This window comes from Cnephaeus nilssonii (genome assembly GCF_951640355.1).
Source record: "Cnephaeus nilssonii genome assembly, chromosome: 1".
NCBI classification, from domain to species: domain Eukaryota; kingdom Metazoa; phylum Chordata; class Mammalia; order Chiroptera; family Vespertilionidae; genus Cnephaeus; species Cnephaeus nilssonii.
The window spans coordinates 42,506,980-42,525,795 of NC_137072.1; the positions used below are offsets into that span (position 1 = coordinate 42,506,980).

The following is an 18,816-nucleotide window of genomic DNA, read 5'->3' on the forward strand; positions in this document are numbered from 1 at the left end:
CCATGATGCCAAGAGCTGGAGCCCCCCCTCTCCATCGGGTTGGATTTAGCCTTAGTCAATGCAAAATTCTGTGCTATTCCACTCTGGCCCTCGAGGCAATGGCATCAAATGTCCACAGCAAGAGCCACTAGCTGCTTATACTAATCTTTCCTCACTGTCCCCAAATCTATCTTTTAAAAATTCAGACTTTACTTTTTTACAACTACTTTTCATGAATTTATTTTTAACAACTAAAACATTACCCTAAAACATATGTCTAACTTAACACATTGCGGACCAGTAGTTTTATTGCTAGCTTTACCCAGTGGCCAGATAGGTTTCTATTGAACGAGTACAAAAAGCGTTTTAAATAAATGTTAAAGGCACGCCTTAAAATTAAATGCCCATTGCATTTTGAAGTTATTTATTACATGTTTTTACAAGCTAATATCTTTTTAAAATATGATTGCCCACAAGCCTTAGAACAGAAAACACGAGAATTCTCGTGATCCGTCTGCAATGTGTTAATAAGAACTGTTCTAAAGCTTATTTCTATGTACATCTTCCATATAAAAAAAATCAAGATTGTTCATTGTATGCATATATGCATAACCCATGGGCACAGACAAAAGGGTGGTGAAGGTCTGGGGCAGGGGGAGGGTGCAGGCTAGAAGGGGTCAATGGGGGGGGGGGGAAAGGGGAACCTAAGTAATACTTTCAACAATAAAGATTTGATTTTAAAAATAAAAAGATTGTTCAGTTCAGAGGTCTGATGGTAGTTTTTTAAAACACAAAATCACTCCACTTGTGATTATTATGGAGGATGTGAAAGTCTGTCTAAAAGTCATCCAAACAAAGCCAAATACACCCTCAAATTCTTCATTTTTTGGAAAATATTTTATGCGTTCTTGTGTGCCTGAGCTATATAATCTTAGCAACAATAATCTGGTCTAGATCTCTTCACTTTTAAAAGTCATCCGAGATTCCACACTTGACCCAGAACAAAGCAGCAATTTTTCAGGATCATCTCTGTGCCTTCGTGTCCAAAGTTCCCCTATACTTTGAGACCTTGGGGACAGGGTTTCAAATTGGATATAAGTCTCTTTTTCCAAATCTTCTTCCCAGAAGGATTCTGACTTACATTGCAGTTTGCAAACTTTATACAACAGGAAAAAAATCAATGGCAAGACAACAACACAGGCAGCACCGCTCACCGCAATAAGGAAGGGCTCTTGAGAATGACCTTCTTCAACACTGTCAGTAGAAAAGGTGATACATTGGTCTTTCTGGGGAGGCGCTCCTTTTGGACAGACACATGCTATGTACTGCCTACCAGGCTCCAGGCCATCTATGGTTACTTGGTTCTTGCTGAAGTCTGCATTCAGCAGCAGCAGGTCCTTTTCCCCATGCTTGGAATACAACACGGTCACCTCAGAGTTATGCATGGTGTTGATGGTGTTCCACATCAAGGTCACACTCCCTTTGGTCTCACTGACGGCCCTGAGATTTTCTATTGTGGTATTCGTCTCCATAGGCCTTGTTCGATCCAATAATGCCAGCTCTTCTTGTCTACTTGCACTAGCTGGGGGACGCTTACTTCCACCCATCTCCACCTTTAAATTTCTTTCCCCATCTGGATGGAGCTGGAGTGACTGCCAGCTGGCCATGGTGGTGCTTGTTGAAATTTTAGTGCTTAGAGTTGTGGTTGGAGAAACAATGGAGGAGAAGAAAGGATATAAGGAGAAGGAAGCAGCAGAAGGAGGAAATGAAGTAGAAGTAGAAAGAAAAGTGGAAGAAGAGGGAGAGAAAGAAGAGGAGGAAGAAGGCCAGGGAGATGGCGAGGAACCAGGTATGGATATAGACCTTCTAGATCCTGGCTGGCCTTCTGGCCCAGGGTGATCTCCATTTCTTTTTTCAGAACTGTCTGATGCGATGGTGGTCGTGACAACACCAACCACTGTCACAGTAACCAGGGCTTCTGACACCCCAGCCAAATTTTTGGCCTTACACTTGTAATCCCCAGCATCCTTGTAAGAAATGTCTGTGAAGCTTATTACCGACCATCTGACTCCTTCCCCTGGAGATTCCTGAATTACTGGAAGGAAAAAAAAAAAAAAATATATATATATATATATATATATATATATATATATATATATATATATATTTCTGTGAGGAGGAAAAAAGTAACATGCCAACTGAAAAAGAAGCAACTATTTGGATCTACATGCGTCCCTTTTTCATAAGCCAAGAGGGAAATGGCATATAGCAAGTCCCTAATGGCAGTTGATGGTTCCATAAATTGCCTACATGAAGGTCTAGGTCATGCCAGGTGCCATGAGTCTATACAAAAAAATAGTATTTTTAAGAGACATGGGACTGTGAATTGGGAGACTTGATTTTAGTAAACTTTTGTCCACTAAGTAGTATGTAATTTCAGACTTGTCAATTAGTGTCTTTAGGCCTCTGTTTCTATATTTTTAAAATAAGGGGATAAGACAAAGTGATCTCAAAGATCCCTTCTAATTTTAATTCGCTATTATCCTATAAAATGTTTATCACAAGGCCTTAATTTAGTATTTCCACAAATATTTCTTCATTGTAATAAAATGCTATCTACAGAGGGCACAGCAGATCATTTTCTGGCATGGAGGAGTCATAATTTGTATTCTCAATCTTTTATTTTATATTTAGTTTATATAAACTAGTAAACCATGGGTTCTTTTATTCGTAGAATAATATATAGTTTTTGAAAAATTGGAATTTTACTTTCCTAAACACTTAAATCTGACATATTTCCATTCTGTCTTGATTTCTGAAGCTTTCTGAAAACTAATACACTAAGCAGTATCCCAAGAGCCCCAAATTTAACTCACACCTCAAGGTATGGACCATTTACTATCTATTTGTAAGGATAGTAAGCCTTGACTTTTTTTTTTATCAGGTTTCATTATTTGAACCTTGATTTAATTTAACTTTCAGGACTTTTAAGAATAGATTGCTTTAGTCATCAGAATATCACTATAGAAACTAAGGCCAAAGCATTGGCTTGGACATAGTAGGATCTGAAAAGTCTATGAAAACAATATTTCTAAAAATTATACTTTTTGATTCACAATAATGTTTGTATGTAATTATTTACATAATCATTTAAAATGAGAAACTGATATGAAAATCCCTTCTGAGGAAACTGTAATCATTATACGTTTTAAAGTGAGCCATATCCAAGATGACACAGCAAGACAAAGGCCTTCCCTGCAGTCATTCATGCACTGGATCATGTTTTCTAAGAAAAGAATCAGATTCTCTAATTTAATCTATGTAGTTAGTCAGATACCAACTAAGGAAAATATTAACTAAGAAAATGAACTTTCAAATCCCTTTTACCTAACACTCTTGGCATATTTTATTAGAATTAACAAGCAGATTGTAAATATTCCCCAAACCTGAGATTAAATACAGATCTTTGAAAACTTTGTTTCAACATAGCACCCAAATTTTAAAAAATACCTGTGTAATTAACAGGTGAGTGGTCAGATTTAGTCCATGTGAGTTGCGGGGTGGGGTAGCCAGTGCCATCACACCGTAGCAGGACATTACTGCCCAGAGCAGATGTGATTCGGGTGGCTGAGGTCATCACCGATGGCTTCAGACACTGATCCAGCTCAGCCCGCTGAAATAAAATCCCTGTCAGGCGCTCGGGTTCACTGCAGACCATCAGTGGATCAAGAAGTACTATGGCAGGATCAGCAACTTTGGATATCTCGATCATTTTGGAAATGTGACAGTCACAGAACCACGGGTTGTCCTGCAGACCTAAACCAGAAGGAGGAAAAGGCTGATAAAGGTTATTCTGATGGCTTTAGTTTACATCACACCCTCTTGGAGAAGCAGGTGTCTGCACGGTCTCCCTAAAAACAGAAGTACACTCAGGGATGAAATGGAGTCACCTTTCTATCAGTTTTGCCCTGGATCCAGTCACATGAATGAACAAATCCTCCAGTTCAGATCATTAAGGGTCATAGCTAACAGTCATTGAGCACTTACTCTGTACTTTGTTCTAAGCACTTACTAGTATTTTCTCATTTAATCCCAACAACCCTATATAGAGGAAAGTATTGTTATTCCCCCTGTAAAGATGAAGAAGCTAAGACACAGAGAAACCAAATAATTTGACCAAGCTCACATAGCTAATTAGTGTCAGAGCCAAGATTTGAATCCTAGTAATACAGAATGTCATAAACAAAGTGATAGAGATATTTCTAGGGTGCTATGAAAGTACTTATATTATTACTAGAAGCCTAATGCATGAAAATTCATGCACTCAGGCAGGAGGTCCCTCAGCCCAGCCTGCGCCCTCTCACAGTCTGGGACCCCTTAGGGGATGTACACCTGCCAGCAGCCGGACATCCTTAACACTGCAGAGGAGGCGGGAGAGGCTCCCACCACCACAGCTGCACTTGCAGCCATCAGCCCAGCTTGTGGCTGAGTGAAGCTCCCCCTGTGGGAGCGCACTGACCACCAGGGGGCAGCTCCTGCGTTGAGTATCTGCCCCTGGTGGTCAGTGCATGTCACAGCGGCCGGTTGTTCCCAGTAGTTCTGCCATTAGGGTCAATTTGCATATTACCCTTTTATTATATAGGATAAGTATTATAGGATGCTGAGAGGCACCTAATTCAGCCTGCACTACGTCATGATTGTGCGTGATCTGAAGACATATTGAGGTAGTACAACTTCTGTACAGCAAAAGCATTGAGTGAGATGCGGACAATGTCAGGAGATAAGACTGGAAAGATTGGAAGAGGTTAGAACATGGCTTGGCATGAATTTCATATGTTGTAGCCATGAAGATATATTGCCCAAATTCCCCTTCAGGAGAGAATCAGCAGCCAGGAACACAGTTGGTTGACAACCTCCTGTTGCAAGTGCCTTCAGGATCTCCCTCAGCTATCAGAGTTATTAGCTAAAATGTGTTGGCCTTCCAAAAGGCTGTCAGTGTGAGCTTAAAGGAAAGTGAGGAAAATGCTACTGGAAACTAAGGGAAGGAGACCCTTATTATGGAGTGGCAAAAAGTTTAGCAACACTGTCACCTGTGGTTAACAGGAAAAGTAGGAAACATACTCAATAAATAAATGTTCTAGCTAAGGATATTTCCACACAGAGTGCTGCCTGGTATCTTCTTGCTGCTCATAATAAAGTGTAAAGAGACATCAGCTAAAAGAAGATATGAAGTGTAAATATAAAATATTATATATACAAAAGCTAATATAGGTATAAAAGAACCAAAACCTGTTGGGTCCATAATAAAACTGTTTCAGTGTGGAGGTTCCTCAAAAAATTAAAAATAGAACTGCCTTATGACCCAGGGATTCCACTTCTGGGTATATATATCTGAAGAAACCTAAAACACTAATTGAAAAGAATATGTGCACCCCATTATTTACAATAGCCACAGTAAGGAAGCAACCCAAGTGTCCATCAATAGACCATTGGATAAAAAGACTGTGGTAAATTTATACATTGGAATAATAACCAACAATAAAAAGAATGAAATCCAATGTATGTGGCAGCATGGATGGACCTAGAGCCACGGTTTGTCGCTCTGTTGACTAATGAGTTTGCCGACCACTGACCTAAAGGGTACTGCTAAGTGACATAAGTCGGACGGAGAAAAACAAATACCATATGATTTCACTTATATGTGGAATCTAAAGAGCAAAATAAAAAAATAAAAGCAGACTCATAGATACAGAGATCAGACTGATAGTTGCCAGATTGGAGGGGAATTGGAGGGCTGGGTGAAGACTGTGAAGGCATCAAGAAGTACAAATTAGTAGTTACAGAATAGTTATGGGGATATAAAGTACAGCATAGGGAATATAGTCAATAATATTAGAATAACTACATATGGTGCCAGGTGGGTACTTGAAATATCGGGGGGGATTACTTTGTAAAGTGTAGAATTGTCTAAGCCTTATGCTGTACACCTGAAACTAATACAAAATAATATTGAATGCAAACTATAATTGAAAAATAAAAAAATAGTAAAACTGTTTTTTTATGCTGAGCCTCTCCAAAATTTTCAAATTAAGAAAGAGCTTCAGAGTGAAAATTAATCCATTGTGGGTGGGACTATAATAGCATTTGCTAAGATCTCAGAGGGATCTAAGACGGTGCTTCAGAGCCTGCAGTCAGACAAAGTCTCTCTAAGGATCTTAAGGGTGATATCCCATAGCAACCTCCCACAAAGCCCCAGGTTGAAAGGATTTACCTCTGGAAGATTTGTGGTTGTGACTTTTTACTAATGGAGTGGATTATACAATGATTCCTAAGGAGAAATGACAGAATTGCAATTTTAAAAAATTCTAACCATGGTGGAAGATTTAACTGTTCACTATAAATTCTAGATTTCTATTTATGCCTATCTATAATAATAAAAGTGTAATATGCTAATTAGACTGGACATCCTTCTGGACGACCTTCCGGATGAAGCCGGAGCTGCGAGGGAAGCCGGCGTCCCGGGTGCCAGAGGGAAGCCAGTGCTGGCAGCCGGGGGAAGGAAGGCAAACTCTTGCATGAATTTCATGCATTGGGCCTCTAGTTTTTATTATAATTTCACTTCATGACTGATCATTATTTTCTGCCAGTATTGGTAAGCATTTACTGTGTGTGTTTTTTCAACTATCTTAGCAATTCCTTTTCTTTCATGGTCAATTACCTTAGACTTCTTTTTCTTACAATTAGTCCTGTGAATCTATGACCAGTTCCCTAATATTGACTTGAATTCTATTCAACCTGCCAACAAACATCAAATTCATCCTGTCATGTAATAATTAATATGTGTAGAATACTTTATACTTTCAAAACACCTGCTATCCAAGATATTTTCTTTATAAGATAACAATACCAGTTGACAGTTATTGATTGCCCCCTCTGTTGCAAAGACTGTATTTGTCAAGAATTGTAAAAGGGATGAGTTTTACCCTACTCTAGAGTGACCAACTCATCCCAGTTCGCCAATTTCTTAGAAGTTGGCAGAAGACACAAGACTCCTGTTCAGAGATGAAGGACAGTTTATTACTCATAGCTCTGAAGGGAGAGATTATATTTATTGCACTGGGCAGTAAGCATTCCTACCCTTTGCTCTGGAGGGGGACATACCTCTACCTTTCAAAGCCGCTCTCTACACAAATATTCTTGAAAAGGTTGTTCAGAACAAAAGGCAGTCAGTGCCTGCCTCTGCTCAGAAGACATGCAGAAATGTGAGGGACAATGGGACATTGTCTCCCAACAGTGCTCAGCATGCCAAAGGATCTGTCTGACAACAGCATGAGGTGGATGATATTAGTATCATCCTCACTTTTAGGAGGAGAAAACCAATGCTCTGGGAGGTTAAGGCGTCTGCCCAACTGGAATGCAGTCAGGATTTGAACCTCACTATCCTGATCTTAAAGCTCTCATTCTCCACCACCGTGTATATGTCTTATACGGACCTCAGGAAGCTAGTATGATTTTTCCAATTTCACACCAAAGAACATTAAAGCACAGAGATCACTTTCGTGGCTTTGTAAGTAGTCCTAATCCCACATGCTGTAGCCTCCTAGTCTAATACTCCTTCTACCATAACTCATTTCTTCATCACCTGAAAACAGCTAGAGCCACAGGTGGCCGTTAGAAGTGCTGTTATCTACAAATAACCAATGTCAAAGCAGTGATATCTGGAGTACAAACGTCTACATAGGGAAAGATCAAAGAGCTGTAGCGTTAGCAGTGTCATTCGAGCTTTGAAACTGTTATAAAAATGTGTTAACAATGAAGTAAAATTCTTTTAAAAATTAATCCAGCTTGCTATATCTAAAAGTTATGTAAACCCAGGGAAATAGTTTCAAATCCCTCAAGAACAAAACGTGCATTTATTCCAGCTTTGGAATATCTAAGGTCAAAGGTACAACTTTAAAAACCTGAGTAACAGCCATCTAAGTGCTGAACACATTCATCAAGTGTTTTTTCTTCTGGGGATAAAGGTACAAGAGCCCTCTAAAGTTAAAGTGTTACTTGTACTGCATTCCTTCAAAGCAACGTGCCAACCACAGTCACAGTAATTTGCATTAATTAATTTATTTTAGATTGCTATTCTTGGCCAGGGCCAGATGGACTTTGCCTTATCTTTTTTCTAAAGGGGTAATGCTTTCCATGTATCACAGTAATTGGATTAAATGGGCTAACAAAAAATAAGTAAAAACAGACGGATAGATACAGAGAACAGACTGACAGCTGTCAGAGTGGAGAGGGGTTGGAGAGCTGCATGAAAAAGGTAAAAGGGTTAAGCAAAGAAAAAAAAAAAAAACACCTCAGAGACACAGACGATATATAGTGATTACCAGGGGAAAAGAGGGTTGGGGAAAGGTAGCAGAGGGTAAAGAGGAGATAAATGGGATGGAAGGAGAGTTGGCTTAGGGTGGTGAACACACAATACAATATACAGATGATGTATTATAGAATTGTACACCTGAAACCTGTATAATTTTATTAACAAACTAGAAGCCCGGTGCACAAAATTCGTGCACGGCGGGGTGTTGTCCCTCAGCCCAGCCTGTACCCTCTCCAATCTGGGACTCCTGGAGGAATGTCCAACTGCCCGTTTAGGCCCGATCCCACCCTAAACGTGCAGTCGGACATCCCTCTCACAATCCAGGACTACTGGCTCCCAACTGCTTGCCTGCCTGCCTTCCTGATTGCCCCTAACCGCTTCTGCCTGCCAGCCTGATCACCCCCTAACCACTCCGCTGCCAGCCTGGTTGATGCTTAACTGCTCCCCTGCCAGCCTGTTTGCCCCCAACTTCCCTCCTCTGCCAGCCTGGTCACCCCTAACTGCCCTCTCCTGCAGGGTTGGTCACCTCCAACTGCCCTCCCTTGCAAGCCTGGTCCCTCTCAACTTCCCTCCCTTGCAGGCCTGGTCCCTCACAACTGCCCTCCCTTGCAGGCCGGGTGCCTCCCAACTGCCCTCTCCTGCTGGCCATCTTGTAGTGGCCATCTTGTGTCCACATGGGGGCAGGATCTTTGACCACATGGGGGCAGCTATATTGTGTGTTGCAGTGATGATCAATCTGTATATTACTCTTTTATTAGATAGGATAGAGGCCTGGTGCACGGGTGGGGGCCAGCTGGTTTGCCCTGAAGGGTGTCCCAGATCAGGGTGGGGTTCCCTTGGGGCATGGAGCGGCCTGAGCGAGGGGCCTGTGGTGGTTTGCAGGCCGGCCACGCCCCCTGGCAACCCAAGGGGAGGCCCTGGTATCTGGAATTTATTTTCCTTCTACAATTGAAACTTTGTAGCCTGGGGCGGCAGCCATTTCTGTGGCAGTTAATTCACCTTCTACAATTGAAACTTTGTAGCCTTAAGCGGGTGAGCCCGGCCAGGGTGTGCAGAAACCTTTGCTTCCCCTGTTGCCGCCGGCAACCCTGGCCTGCTCTCTCAAGCTCCATTCTGCAGCCATTTGTTTGAATTTGTTTACCTTCTATAATTGAAACTTTGTAGCTTGAGTGGAGGCTTAGGCCTGCAACGGCTATGGAAAGCTTGGCTTGCTCTGTTACCTGGGAAACCTTGCTCTCTGTGGCTGTAGCCATCTTGGATTGGGGTTAATTTGCATACTCGCCCTGATTGGCTGGTGGGCATGGCTTGGCTGGTGGGTATGGCTTAAATAGCGGAGTGATGGTTAATTTGCATATTACCATTTTATTAGAGAGGATGTCACTCCAATAAATTCAATAAAAAGTAAAAACAAACAAATAAATAATAAATAAATAAAAGTTTAAAGAATAAAAGAGGATATCTCAGGAGAGGGACTGTGATTAGAAGCTTGACTCCGCCTCTTTATCAGCTGGTAAAGAGGATGTTGTAGATTACAGACCCACCTCATGTGGTTTTTCAGAAGGCTGAGATACCCCAGGAGTCCTCAGAAGGGCACCTGGCAAGGGGTAAGCCTTAGCTCTGTGGAACTTGCTAGCAGAGGAGAGGCACACCCACAGGGATTGAGGAGTGTTTGCTGAATTAAATGAATGCCATTTCGAAAATTCTGTGAAAGTACTGGGGCCGCCGCAGCCCTTCAGGTGAACTCCATTCTGATTACGGAAAAGCCCATGTTTACAGTGAAGCAATTTGGGTACCAGGGGAAAACACCCAAAAAGGCATTGTATGACCTCTCCTACTGCAGGCTTTTTCCTCCAAGATAAACAGTGTAAGACCTATGGAGCCTGCCTACATAAATATTTGCTTATTCTTGAGAAAGAAGCCATGGAAATTTACCTGTATTGCAAATCAAAAATCTAATCTAGTTTCATAGTTAATTTAAGTGTTTACTTGCAGGACACTAGTTTACGTTTTATGGATACATTAAAGGACAATTTTATTAAGTTGGTATTTTTTATTCATGTGGAAGAGAGAGGGAGTAATGGAAAAGCCTCTGCCTAAATTTTCATTAAATAAATACAGAATATAAAGAGCTCAGTAAAGTAATGCATTTGGGAGGAAATTGAGTCTGGTATTATTGCATAGCATACCCCGAATTACAAAGGAGTGAGGAAGAGCATGGGTTCCGGTGCCAAACAGCCTGCACTCATATCCCAGCTCCATCACTACGTGGTGAGTGAATTTGGTCAAGTGGCTTACCTTGTGCCTCATTTCCTCATCTATAAAGTGGGGATGAAATGGTACTTACAACAGGGTTAATATGAGACTAGAAGAAGATATACCTGTAAAGTATGAGAACTAGGCTTGGCCCTGAATAAGTACTCCATCAATGTTAGCCATTTCTATTACTACCACAATTAGAACCTCCATCTGCTGACAATCATAAACACCAGGACAATAAAAATGAAACCGAAGCAGACTGAGTCCCACTCTAATAGGACACAAGTAAATTCTCCAGGGCACCTGGAAAGATATAATTGCTACAGTGAAACACTGAGTTCTAGAAAATCTAGGATCAGTTCTCATCACCTTAGCTTAATGATGAAATTTGAAGACTCAAATACATTTTAACAAAAGCAATGCTAAATCCATTTAAATGCTGTCACAGCATTTTCTTTTTTTATTAAAAAAATCTCAAATTATCTTTTCTTCATACTTGACTTCAGCTAATATTTGATATGGTCAATATGGATTCCTGGCACAAATTTAGCATCTAGTTGCTTCTCAGTCCAAAAGGGTTATAAGTCACCTCACTAGCCAAAGGCTCACTAGTTATTTAGAAGTACAGCCTCATCTTCAGCCCTGATGGACACACTTTGTGAACTGACAACACAGCCTTACTGTTGTGAGGGAGTTTACATTTTAAGAACCCAAGACAGAAAGACTGGGTCAAGATAGCAGTGTAGGTAAATGCAGTACTCGCATCCCCCCACAACCACATCAAAATTACAACTAAACCACAGAACAACCACCATTCAGAACTGCTTTAAATCTGGATGATAGTACTAGAGAATTAAAGAATAAAGCACATTGAGTCTGGTAAGAGGAGCAGAGGCATGTAACAGGCTGGTCCTACACCCAAGCATGGCTTTTTTTTTTTTTTTTTTAATCGAGGGCTAACTTGGCTGTGGAGATGTCCCATGAGGAGCAAGGCGGCCCAGTCTCACATCAGACTCTCCAGTGCTGGGAAGAGAAGTCCCCATAACTTTGGGCTGTAAAAACCAGCGGGAAATGTGGCTGAGTGACAGAGGCTGCTGGAGAACCAGGCATTCCTCTTAAAGGGCCAGAGCATAGATTTACTTGGACTCATTCCCTCTCAGCCCCAGCAGCTTTGGGGCAGCAGCTTGAAAGGATCCCGGGACATATAGGGAGGAACTAATTTGTCTGGCATCAGGGCAAAAACTAGGCGGCAGCTTTCTCCCAGACAAAGGTGCTAGAAGAAGTCATTGTTCCTTTGCTAAGACTTCCCCACCACAGTGCTGACAGGCTGTCACCATATCTGAGTCTCTGGCCCACACTGTTCACCCAGACCTGGTGATTCCCTGAGACCCCACCCAATTTGCAGCCCCACCCAAGCTGTTTGCAGTGGCTTTTCCATATGAATGGCCTGTCCTGGCTCAGGCTTCAGACTTTCCTAAAATCTCTCAAAGAAGCAGCAGCTGGCCTCAGCATGTCCCATACCTCATGATAAGTGGCGCCAGGCCCAGAACTAGCAGCAGCCTGCCTTGGTTCATAGCTTGGCCTCTCTGAGACACCTCCAAACCCAACACAAGTAGCAACTATCTGCAGATCGCTCTGTAGCTCATGCCAGGTGGCCCCATGCAGGGCATGAGCAGTAGCTGATTTTGTATGTCCCAAAAGGCCCCAGAGCCTGTACACCCAGTGGTCAGCTTCAGACCATGCCAGATTACAGCCTTACCACATCCATGTATGACACACTCAAGGGGCAGACTTGGAGAGCACCAAAGCCCCACTGAAGCAAGTCTTGCTTCATAGGGGTGTGTCTCCTGCACAGCAGCTCTTCCACTATAATCATAGCTGGTCCTCACAGCTAATTGGCCTGGGGGTCAACCCCTCCCAGTGACCAAATAGCAATCAAGGCTCAACTACAACACAACAGTGCACACAGCCACACATGGGTGCACCTAGAGGGCCCAGCTCAGGTGACTGGGAAGGCTGGGCCACTGGGCTCTATAGGACACCTACTACATAAGGTCAATCTACCAATTCCAGGAGACATAGCAGCTCTACCTAATATATAGGAACAAAGATGGAAGCAACCAGAATGCAGAGACAAAGAAACATGTCACAAATGAAAAAAATGGAAGCAAGCAAAATACTGCATACAGAGTTCAAAACAATGGTTATAAGGTTACTCAAGGATCTTAATGAGAGCTTCAAGGGACTTAGTGAGACTTTCAAGGATCTTGGTGAGAATTTCAAAGACAAGAAAGGACCAGTCAGAAATTAAGCATACACTAACTAAAATAAAGAATAATTTACAGGGATTTAATAGAGGATTCTGAGAACCAAATCAATGATTTGGAAATATGAGGAAGCAAAACAAACAAACAAAAAACCCACTCAGAAGAACAAAAGGAAAGAAGAATCCAAAAATATGAAGATAGTGTAAGGAGCGTCTGGGGCAACTTCAAGTGTATCAACATCCACATCATGAGGGTACCAGAAGGGGAAGAGAGGGAGCAAGAAATTGAAAATCTACTTGAAAAAAATAATAAGAGGAAACTTCCCTTACCTGATGAATAAAATAGACACACAAGTCCAAGAAGCACAGAGAGTCCCAAACAAGAGGAACCCAAAGAGGCCCATACCAAGATAAACATAATTAAAATGCCAAAGGTTAAAGACAAAAAGAGAATCTTAAAAGAAGCAAGAGAAAAGCATTTAGTTACCTAAGGACGTACCCATACAACTGTCAGCTGATTTCTCAACAGAAACTTTGCAGGCCATAAGGGAGTGGCAAGAAATATTCAAAGTGATGAATAGCAAGGACCTGCAAACTAGATTCTCTACGCAGCAAAGTTATAATTTAGAATTGAAGGTCTGGTAAAGAACTTTACAGACAAGAAAAAGCTAAAGGGGTTCTTCACCACCAAACCAGTATTACATGAAATGTTAAAGGGTCTTCTTTAAGAAGAAGAAAAAAAAAGATTATAAAAATATGAACAATAAAATGGTAATAAATACATATCTATCAACAATTGAATCTGAAAATAAAAATAAATGAACAAGGAATCTAATGAACAAAAAAACCTGATATATAAAATAGAACCAGAGGCATGGAAACATGGAACAGACTGATGAATCTCGGAGGGAAGGGGGAGGGGGAACGGGAAGAGATTAACCAAAGAACTTATATACATACATGCATTACCCATGGACACAGACAATAGGGTGGTGAAGGCCTGAGGTGTGGCAGGATCCAGGTGGAGGAAGACAATGGGGGGAGAGGAGGAAACAGGGTAATAATCTCAACAATAAAGATTTTTTTAAATAAAAATTTAAAAAACACCCAAGGCAAATATCCCTAGAACCTAAACAAAGTCAAGATTGAAATATATAAAACTAATAACAACTAGACTAAGAGACTATGTGCATTAGGAGATCTATTTGGGGCCTGTAAAATAACTGGAGTCTTCATCATTTCTTTTTAGGTTACAAAAATTTGGCTGCTATCCTCCCTAACTAACTAAACTGCTGCCACCTCATACAGATGGCGATGCCCCTCTCCCCTCCTGGAGAAGCTGATGAAGGGTTGAAAAGAGACCAGAGCAGAAGGTTGACCGTGGCAGGATGGAGCATCAGTGTGCTCAGAAGAACCAGGGTAGGTTGGTGGATTTTGTCACTCCGCTCCAGGCTCTCTAGTCTCTGAGTTTATGAAGCCAACTCTCCTCCCAACTTCAACACACACACACACACACACACACACACACACACACACACACAACCATTATACCTACACAGGATAGATGGGTAAATTGACTTAGGTCAACTGATAAAGTGCTATTCCATGCAAAGTACAAGTGCAGAGTAAGAAACCAAACTCAATAAACATGAAAAGGTTGCACACTGAGCAATATGCTGAGCAAATTATCTGGACCTGAGAGGAGCAGAGAGGCTTGTGAGCTTACCAAGAATAATTCCTCTTGGTGAAGGCTTCCGGCTTCTGGACAATGTTGTAAGTACATGGGACCAGCTCTCCAGGAATTCTGGTGGCAGTGTGGTTAGTCTGTTGCTGGATAAATCCAAGTAGGTGAGGTTCTTCAGGTACCTGGCTGCCCCATTTGGCACACTGGTTATTTGGTTGTTGTGCAAATCCAGGGTCCTTAGATGGGGCATGTACAGCAGAGATGCCCAAGGGAAGGCAGCTAGAGAATTCCCATCCAAGCGCAACTCATGCAGCTGCCCCAGGTTGTAAAAGCTGCTGGCCTCAAGGCCGGAGACAGAATTGTAAGTCACCCAGAGGTACTGGAGCTCCACCAGGTAGTAGAAGGCCTCGGCGGGGATCGTGCGGATGACGGTCTTCTCTATGCGAAGCTTCACAGTGTCCACGGGGAAGTTCAGGGGGAGCTCGTTCATATCTTGGTCATTACACAGCACCGTCCTAGTGTCACAACAAGAGCAGTGGGAGGAAACCTGCTTTCCGAGACCCATTGGAAAAAACAATGCTCATTTGAAACATGCATCAAATGAAAATTCCTTACTGGTTTTCACAAAATATTTGTGGAGCCTGGCTGACCTGTTCATTAATAATTTGTCATCATTATCTTCTTCTATGTTAAACCATATGAAATAGCCATTTCTGTAGGTTAAAAATGATTAAATATAAGAAATTTCATATAGTTCACCTAATATTGATGAAGTTCTTTATAAGTCAGGCCTGTCCAACACACACCATATCCATTACCTTATTTAATTGTCGGACAGCCCTGAGGTAGATGCTGGGTAAGAGGTAAAGGCACCAGCTCTGGAGTTGGTCTCATCTTGGCTCAGATCTAAGCTCATGCCATCTCTTTTGCGGCAAAGCCCATCCTCACCAATTGCCCCATATAGCTTTGTTAGGGTGGTTCATGGAAACGCATGTAAAGTTTTATACCTTCCTGACACATAATAGGCATTCAGTGGGTGCCTGCTATTTTTATCATCAATCTTCTTTTTACAGCTAAAATAACTGAGGCCCATCAACATTGGGTAACTTGCCAAGGTTACATAGCTAGTGGGCCACACAGCCACCTTCCAACCCGCATTGGTCCAACTCCAAAGTGCACACTTAACCTCTTTACGAAATGGCCCATTTTTAAAGAATCCCCCGCTGAAGTTATACATTGATTTTTTTTAAGGAAGGAAGGAGCAAGTGTTCACACTAGACGCTTAAAGCTAAGCTCTATTTTAACAATGTGACTTGTGCATTGCTTCCAGCCCAAGGAATAAACCAGAAACTGCAAGTTTATTCCATTCACCACTCACTAACTTAAGTGACCTTGAGCAGGTCACATTGTGACCTTGCTTAGTGGTACATGTAAAATAGGCATAGAAAAACAAGCCTGTGCCATGTGTAGGTGTAAAGTATGAAGAATCAGAAAATTTAGATGCATTGTAACTTTAAAAAAGATCTATTTATCTCCCATTGTATACTCATTTCCATTGGATTGCTGAAAATGAACAATGAAACATAAATTATAATGCATTATAATGTAGTTAACAAATCAGCCATTCAGTGAAATATATCACATTAAATGGGTGAACTTTAAAAGCAGCCTACCAGGTAAAGAGGGGTAAACGCAGCGTAAAGCTGCGATGTCCTGCTAGCTAGCATCTCCTGTCTGTAACTTCAGGGGAAGACCATACGGAACCATCAGAATTCTATGAGGACACTTCCTATTATTCATCTCTACTCTCTATCACAAATTTCAGTGCCACTTCAGACCAGAATGATCCAATTTCTACTCATTAAGTTAGCATTCCAGAGTAATGGAGGAAAGCCTGGATTGGAAGCTGAAAGACCCAGTGTCTTTATCAGTCAGTCACTGTATCAACTCCGTGCTGTGACCTTGCACAAGTCCTTTAGCCTCCGTATGGCTTCGTTTCTTCATTTACAAAATAACAGCAGTAGAAATAAATTCTTTCTAGAGCTCTTGCCAAGAATAATACACTACGGTTTTCATAAAATCCATCAATAATGGGGCCACCAGGGGGAAGGAAACATTTCTGTGTTGTTTCTCAAGTGCCCTGGCGTGAATCGTTAGCTGCTACCTAGCTTTTGCCAAGTAAGGCTTTTTAATTTGTTACATTCTTATCACTGTCTTAAACCACCTAGTAAATCTCTCAAAAAGATACCAAGAGTTACTTAAGTAAAGTTTATAGAATAACAAGACAAACTACCCAATAATATGTTTTAATTTTTATTAATTTGTTTAAAGGTATAGAACATAACTTGAGTAACTCAACAAATTACTTTAAGAGGCTCACTGTTCAAATAACCTCAAAAGTCACAAAACCATCAACCAAGTTACACAAAAAATCTGACTTTGTCATTAAGTATCCTTTTAAAAAAATCATGGTCTACCATGTTAGCTAACAAAAGTTCCTTTTTGTATTTAACTTCTATCTCAAAGGACTCATGTATATTATGAGTATGTAATTATTTTCACTTCACAGGTAGATGTTAAAGCAACCCAGAGATTAAATAACTTCTGTGAGGCCCTACAGTGTCGGCAACTGATAGAGTTGATCTGTATCTTTCAAACTTCTTTTCTTTGTAACTTCCAATATCTTAAAATGAAAAATTCTAATTATGAACGTCTGTAATTTCACTCTTATGAGAGTCCTTTCTGATTTCTAAGGTCTATCCAGTGGCATGAATAACCCTCAAAATGAAACGGAAAACTCGGGAAGCAAATGATCTGGGCATGTTAGCACCTCCTGATCGGCCCTGCTTTCTGTAATCAGGCTGAGCGGGCCACACACATTTCAGCTTGACCTCCTGAAATGAACATTTTCTGAACACAAATGCAATGAACATTTTTGTATGGGTTTGAAGGTCTCAAATAAAAATGAGGGGCTTTTAAGAGCTAAACTTCTGAAGATAAAAGCATAGAGTTCGCAAACAGTATTAACACAACTAAGTTAAAGCTTATGTAAATTAAACCTTCTCTCCTTTGGTTTCTGATCAACAGTTTGCTTTCAAATAAGACTGATGGTGGAGTCCCTTTCCTCAGAATCATTAGAACACTCAGTAGCATACCTTGATCCCGTGCCATCATTTCTGCCGTGATAATCGCAGGTGCACTGTGAAGGACATAAACAACTCACTCCTTCCAAAAAGCTAAGCACAACGCCCAGACATGCTAAGAGACGCATTGCTCCTTTTAGAGGTTATTGGAACAAAAGGTAAAATCCAAATCCTAAACATTCAGAGGCTGGTGTGCCTGGAACACAAACAGCCATTTAGTAAGAGCAGATTACACAGGATTAGCCGAGATCTCTAGTTACTTAACCTTCAAGTGTATTTTGCAGGGGTTCAATCTTCCTAGTCTTTGAATGTGGTTTCAGCAAAGTAACACATTATAAAGAAAGTGAAAATCAAACACATGTCAAGAAAATTTCAATAGTTGCTCGTATCTAGATTTGCAAGAAAATGCCTATTAAATTCCTTTCCTATGGATGTAATTGCTAAGCACATGATATAAAATTGATTTAGAATAGAGTTATTAATATTGCCAAGTATTGGCTATCTTCAAAAACAAAGTAGACAAAGTCTGGTACCTAGATTTTATTTATTTATTTATTTATTTATTTATTTATTTATTTATTAGACTAAATGCTTCAATCCGCCGCTGAAGGGTGGACCTAGGGCTCCAGTGAGTGTGTCCTGTGGCTCGTGCAGGTCATCTCAGCACAGTGTAAGGTTCCTCCCAGCTCTTATTTCTACCAAAAGCTACTATCTCTCTTTAAGAATATGTTTTATTCTAAGCTCATTTCCCAAATTATGGGCATCAAACCATAGCTAAAGATGAACTGGTATGTCTTTAGCAAAGTTAGGCTCTAGCAAAAAAATAAAAAGGTAAATCGAAGTTTAAAAATTACCTGAACACCCATAAGGTGGGGAGAATCCACAGGCACAATCAAGGGTTTAGGTAACATATATCACAAATATATATAGCATTTAATCTTCCTATTAGGTGGTTCTATCCATCATTTTTAAACCAAAAACTCTTTTAAAAGAATCAATTTTATAAAAGTAAGAATACTATGGGAAATATTATTTAAAACGAATAGAATACATATAGAAACAATAGAGTCAGAAGAATTTGCTCAATTAAAATAAAATATTACAGATTTTAAATGTT

General features: G+C 40.8%; 1 protein-coding gene across 1 annotated transcript; it reads right to left on the reverse strand.

Moving 5' to 3' along the window:
• Positions 1-929: 929 nt before the first annotated feature.
• On the reverse strand, positions 930-17,827 carry LRIT3 (leucine rich repeat, Ig-like and transmembrane domains 3; the record flags this gene model as incomplete). The annotated part of the gene is made up of 4 exons (XM_079774305.1): positions 930-2,074; positions 3,490-3,795; positions 14,599-15,071; positions 17,712-17,827. The coding sequence occupies 4 exons, from the start codon at positions 17,825-17,827 to the stop codon at positions 930-932; spliced, it is 2,040 nt and encodes a 679-aa protein (XP_079630431.1).
• Between the last annotated feature and the right edge of the window lie 989 nt (positions 17,828-18,816).